Genomic DNA, 6,645 nt, shown 5'->3' on the forward strand with positions numbered 1-6,645 from the left:
ACACAGCCACAGTCAAAAATTCACACTGTGTGGTAACTCTGAGCGCTGAGTTTCATACTGAGTTTCCTGCTTCTTCTTCTTTCTTTCTTTTTTTTTTTTTTATTCCCACACGGATGTACAAGCTTGAATTTCTCTCTCTGCAGACTTATTTATCTATTTACTGACCCAAAGTTGATCCTGTAAAAAGAAGAAAAAAACAACATGAATCATGAGACAAAAACTGCAGGAGCTGGAAGAGTTAAAGTTTAGAGAAGAGGAGACAGAAGTTAGTTATTGCTCAAGTGATAATTCAGCCTGATTTGAGTTATTAGAGACGAGGAACTTTTTTTTTTCAAGTGCTACAATTTGATCTGTGTGTGTGTGTATGTGTGTGTGTAACTAAACAGCACTTATGAAAACCATATGACAAAGACAGAAATGCACAGTTTTCTGCACCTCCCCCCAGTCCACATAGCTGCTCCCCCCCACCTCTTCCAAAAACATACAATTCTTTTCCTCAGCTCCCTCCCTCCCTCTCTCCCCTTTTTCCCTCCCTCCTTCTTAGTATATATCCCTCTCTCCACCCCCCCCACTCCCCCCACACACACACTTTCCCACTTCTCCCCTCCCTCCCTCCCTCGCTGCTCTCTGCATGCTCTCGGCTCAGATCTGTTTCAGCAGGACGGAGTGAGGAGCTCAGACAGATGAAGAGAGAAAAGTTCAGATAGAACAAAAAGCCTCAGAAACTTTCAAAGCTGGGACATAAAAGCGCGCGTGAGAGTGTGAGGGTGACTTCGGCTGATCCACGATGGGCTCCCGGGTGAGCAGCGTTGCCGCCGCTCTCCTCTTTGCCTCCCTGCTGCCTTATTTGCTCTTTGGACTTTCTTCAGTCTCGGGCCAAGACCTGAGAGAGAGGGATGCCCTGTGCACGGAGGATGGCTGCTTCATGGTCTACTTCCAGCGGAAGACCTTCCTGGACTCGTGGAGAGCGTGCAAGGAGAAAGGGGGCAACCTCGCGACCATCAAAAACCAGCAGGACGCCAACACCGTCTCCACGCTCTTCTCCACGCTGGATCTCCGCTACGCACGCACAAAAGTCCAGGTGTGGATCGGCCTGCAGCGCCAGCCTCGCCAGTGCGCCCCGGGACTCCCGCTGCGAGGCTTCTCCTGGACCACGGGCGACCAGGACACGGAGTACACCAACTGGCAGAAGGAGCACTCCCCGAGCACGTGCATGGTCCCTCGCTGCGTGGCCATGGGCTACAGCCTTCAGGAGCAGGCGGACAACTTCAAGTGGCTGGACGGCGCCTGCTCGGTGCCCGTGGACGGGTTCGTCTGTCACTACACGTACAAAGGGATGTGTCCGCCCTTGTGGAGCGAAGGTGAAGGCAACACCCTTTACACCACGCCCTTCCACCTCCTGAGCACCCTGCTGACCCATGTGCCCTTCGGATCGGTGGCGATGGTGCCTTGTCCCGACGGCGCCGAGGCCGAGGAGTCGGTCCTGTGCATGCAGAAGGAGGACGGCTCGGTGGGCTGGTCCAAGGACCCCCCGCTGTGCTCTGCCTCGCTCACCGTGTCACACGGCTGGTGCGACCGGGACAACGGCGGATGCGAGCATTTCTGTCGACCGGCCGGCAATCAGGTCTTCTGCGAGTGTGACGACGGGTATCAGCTGGCGCGCGACGGGCGGAGCTGCGAGCTGTCCGACGTGTGCGCGGGCGAGCCCTGCGAGTCCGAGTGCCTTCCCCTCTCGGGCGGATACCGCTGCGCCTGCCCCGAAGGATACATGCTGGCGCCGGACGAGCACGGGTGTCTGGACGTGAACGAGTGCCTCCAGAGTCCGTGCGAGCAGGTGTGCGAGAACTCTCTGGGGTCTTTTGAGTGTCAGTGTCGGAAGGGGTATCAGCTAGACCCCAAGGGCGGATGTAAGGATGTGGACGAGTGTGTGACTAACCCTTGTGATCACGCCTGCGAGAACACGCCGGGCTCTTACGTCTGCCACTGCCGTCTGGGTTTCGCCCCGGTGCCCGAGGACCCGGACCGGTGTCAGGACGTCGACGAGTGTCAGATCCCCGGGACCTGTGAGCAGATGTGCGTGAACGACGAGGTGGGTGGGTTCGAGTGCTACTGCGAGGAAGGGTATGAACTCATGTCCGACCGGTCCTCGTGCAGGAGGAGGCAGGAGGGAGACGACGACCGAGGAGCCGTCACCCCTCCTTTCCCCTGGGCCACCCACCGGCCCGGATCCCACTGGGACCACATGGACTACGACTGGAATCTGCCGGAGAGCCACACCGACTGGCCCCTGGAGGAGGAGGAGGGGGAGGAGGGGGAGGAGGGGGAGCCGTCGTTGGACTGGCTGACGGACCCACCCAGTGTTTTGAACTCTGACATCATCTGGGTCACCAGCGCTCCGCATGAGGAGCTGCCCGTCGATCCAGGACTGGACCCTGCGACTGGACCGCGACCTGGGAACGACAACCAGGACGTCGCAGACAGTCAGTTCAACTGGTTTGAGTGGGGGGGCGAGAAATCTGACTCTGAATTTGAGGATTTACTGAGCACCACCATCTACACCACCACGCCTCCTCCCCCTACCACCACCACCACTGGATTCAGCACAACCCCAGACTTCTTGTATGAGGACGACGACGGCGACGATGCTGACGACGGCGACGACAGGGAGACCACCACGGCGTTCCCCTTCCTCTCCACCTCCACGATCTCCGAGGGGGCCTGGAATTGGTGGGCGGGGTCCACCACCACTTCCAGCCAGAAACCAGGAAATCCACAGGATCCAGTCACAGACCACAAAATGCCGACTGAATCCAGCCGTCGCCGCAGCGAGGAGGAGGAGGACGCCCCCGGGGACGCGTCTGACCCCCCAGAGGACGAGCTGGGGAAAGAGGATGATGAGGACTATGAGGAGATTACGCTCCCGCAAGACTTAGCCGTTCCCACCCAGATTCCTCCTAGGGGAGGGGGCGGAGGCAGCAGCAGCGACGTCGTGGGTCTGGGAGTCAAGGAGGAGGACGAGGAGGAGGAGGAGGGGGCGACGCAGAGCAGCACCTGGCTCCTGGTGGGGCTCCTGGTGCCCCTCTGCATCTTCCTGGTGGTGATGGTGGCGCTGGGCATCATCTACTGCACCCACTGCGCCGTGCAGCCGCGCAACAAGGACGTCAGCGACTGCTACCACTGGATCTCTGGTGCTCATGATAAACAGGGGGCTCCCAACCCCTCGGCAGGGGTCAAGACCCCCGTTTAGACAAAGACGAGAGAGGAAACTGACATTCACGTAAACAGACAGGAGGAGAGACGGTAACACTTTACTTGAATGGGTATTCATAAGATTGACATAAAACTGTCATAACCATGACACAACAGCTGTCATAAACATCAATGAATACTTATGACAGCTGTCGTTAAGTGTCATTCGGTAAGTTATGTCACTTTTGATGCAAAGTTGACATTGTTTGAGATGTCCTTGTTATGAGAACTTGACATAATTGTTAAAGTTTGGCAATTAGGTCTGCTATTATAGGTTAAATTGTCTTTATGTCAAGTTGTCAGAACAAAAACATCTCAAACAATGTCAACTTTGCATTAAAAGTGACATAACTTACCGAATGACACTTAACGACAGCTGTCATAAGTATTCATTGATGTTTATGACAGCTGTTATTTCATGGTTATGACAGTGTTATGGCAATCTTATGAATACCTATTCAAGTAAAGTGTTACCAGAGAGACTAATGTTTCACCCTGTGACTGACTGTGGACTTCCCCACTCTCTGGACTTTTACTGTTAAACAGAGGGACGATGCTTAAAAAAAAAAAAAAACCACTGACTTTTTCCTTTTATTCCCCTTTGTTGTTTTTTTTTTTTAAAGGGTGGGGCGGGGGTTGCTACTGCTTTGATGTTTCATACACTGATCTGATTTTTTGCTTCATGATTGCACATAGTTAAAAAAAAAAAAAATCATTGGCAAAGTCAAAGAAACCTGAAATCGTTCCGTGTGGTGGACGAGCTGTGACGGCAGCAAAAACAAAACAACCAAAAAAAACTTGACTGTGACGGATTCAGATGCATCACAGCAGCAGGAGAAGAAAGAAAGAGAAGAGGACGAAGAAGAAGAAGAAGAAGAAGAAGAAGAGACGCTCTGAGGTCACGTGATAATGCTGGGAAAACAAATCACTGTGTCTGAGCTGAGACCAAAAACAAAACAAAAAAGTTCTTTTGTATATTGTGGTTCTGTTGTATTTATGTTGAAGAAACAACTGTAATAATTCAATGGCATTTTGACAATTTCATTGACACTGTTTTACGGGGCCCGTGCACACATGGGAGCATTCAAGAGCAGCACGTTTAAGGTGCAGATGTAGGAATGTTGTAGAGGGCTGGTAGTTGATATTAACCTTGACCTTGGCCATCAATCACCCCCTGTGTTGCCCCCACGATCGCTCCATCAGCGTGGGGTGTGTTTTTCACTTTCTGCTGCAGAGATTATGCTGATTGGATGATTTTGGATGTTTTGAGGGCGTGTAAAGAAAAAAAAAAAAGAAATCCATCTTTGTTTTACTGACAGACTGTGAACTGTAAGACACATTTTCCGTCTTTTTTTGTTTGTTTTTGTTTTTTTATTCCATGTTAAGACATTGTGAATTAAAAGAAAAGGTATGACAGGGGGTTTCCTGTGTGTGAGAGTTTACACTGTAAATCCGTAGAACATGTGACACGTTTAAAACTTAAACACCGGTGTGTAAGACCTAAACACCAGGTGTTTATCTATGGACAGAAGTGTTCTCTTCTTCAACACTGGTGTTTTTTTTAATGTTTCAGCCAAGACTTTTCTATTTTTTAACACCTTGAGAACGCCTCAAACCAACAAGTGTTCTGATTATAAACACATGTGTTATTGCACTGGTGAAAGTGAATGGGGACTGGCATTTAGATTTCAACTTGATACGATGCACAATAACTAGGCTACATATCTGTATTTTTCTCCTGGTTCAATGTATAGCTCAACTTTGATGGTAAATCAATGGCAGAATTTTTTTTTTTTTTTAAGTGCTTAGTAGGTGCTAAGTTTTGGCATTTTAGGGGTAGGGGTGCTGAGTCCAAATCTGACAGAATAAAAAAACATGGCCTCAAAAATGAGAAATAAAATGTGTCTATGGTGATTAGCTATGTGAAATTTTGACCCAGTTTACCCTATTTATTTCTGCTAGCCTAAATGAATATCATTTGAGTAAGTGAGACAGGTTATGCAGCCTGACAGACACAGCGCAGGTCACGGGTCAAACTTATTCAGTAAAGTAGCTCGCCTGACAGACGTGACGCAGGGCACGTTTACGCGCGGTGACGTGAGCAGTCTGCCGTTGAGCCGTCAAAACGAAGAGGAGGAGCGGGGAGAAGAGGACGTCTGAGTTGCTGGACAGCAGTTTGACGTTTGTTTGGAGACAGCTACTTCTCCTGAGGTTTGTTCACTAATTTTACAACTAAATTTACATGTCGTACTGTTTACTTTTCGCTTATTTTCTTCCATATCGTCTCTAATATGAACCCTGAATATGAATGGCCGGCAACGGTAGGCTAACCAACGGCTAACTGCTAGTTAAGTGAGGGATAACCTGCTCATTCATTAGGCTACTCAGTTATTGTAATGCTGTTTATGGGTGAAATGAATAATTTAAGACAAATTGTGATTAAAAAGCGATCTTTTTGATCTATAAATTGTCTCTGAAAGAAAAACTGCACGTAGCAGTTATAAACAGCTGTTGCTATGCGTCCATAGTAACGGCTGAGTGGCCCCTGGCAACAGTCTGTTATACATAGCAACGGCCTGTTAAATAGAAATAACAGACCTTACAAAGTTTGTAGAATAGCTATTAAACTATCTTTATGTAAGTTATCTTTTATGCTTGTAGATTAAATAGTAAAACGCTATTTTTGCTTTACAGACAGAGGCAGCGCAGGTCGCACGTACAGTCACGTGAGCAGAAGGAAGAAGAGGAGCGGGGTGAAGAGGAAGACGTGTGTGTTGCTGGACAGCAGTTTGACGTGTGTTTGGAGGCTGCTACTTCCCCTGAGGTTTGTTCACTAATTTTACAACCAAACTTACAGGTCGTACTGTTTCCTTTTTGCTGGCAAATATGACTGATGTTGAACTGAAGTGACTGAGGGTTTTTTCATTTTCACCCAGACAGAAACCATCCTGGATGCCACATGTCCTCCTGGGGGTGTCCTACATGAGCCATCTCAACTATCCGAAGGTGTAGCCCACCTACTCCCAGCTTCCTCCAGCACCACATGATTGGGGACCCGTTCACTGGCCCGAAATCAGCCAAATACAGGTCATTATTTTCATACACAGCAACAGTTTACTGTTATACAAAATCCCACTGATGTATTATTACAATGTCTTTTTCATTTTTCTCCATTTCAGATTCTTTTCAAAGATTATGGCCTGAACGAGGACTTCTCAGATGACCTGTTCACTTGTTTTTTGTTCCTGTAATGTATGAATGTGTTCTTCATATAGGCTAATATTATATTTTTATGTGTGTATATTATTTTATAAAATGTAACATAGAATAATAATAGTTAAAATAAAGACGTTTAAAGTACAATATTCTGTATTATTCCATTATTCCAGTGTTTCC

General features: G+C 48.5%; 1 protein-coding gene across 1 annotated transcript; it reads left to right on the forward strand.

Moving 5' to 3' along the window:
* Window positions 1-662: 662 nt before the first annotated feature.
* cd248a (CD248 molecule, endosialin a) lies at window positions 663-4,082 on the forward strand. Its single transcript, XM_083993046.1, has one exon. It carries the CDS (start codon window positions 788-790, stop codon window positions 3,245-3,247), a length of 2,460 nt encoding a protein of 819 aa, XP_083849172.1. The 5' UTR covers window positions 663-787; the 3' UTR covers window positions 3,248-4,082.
* Window positions 4,083-6,645: the final 2,563 nt, after the last annotated feature.

Source organism: Trachurus trachurus, assembly GCF_905171665.1.
Source record: "Trachurus trachurus genome assembly, chromosome: 18".
Taxonomy (NCBI): domain Eukaryota; kingdom Metazoa; phylum Chordata; class Actinopteri; order Carangiformes; family Carangidae; genus Trachurus; species Trachurus trachurus.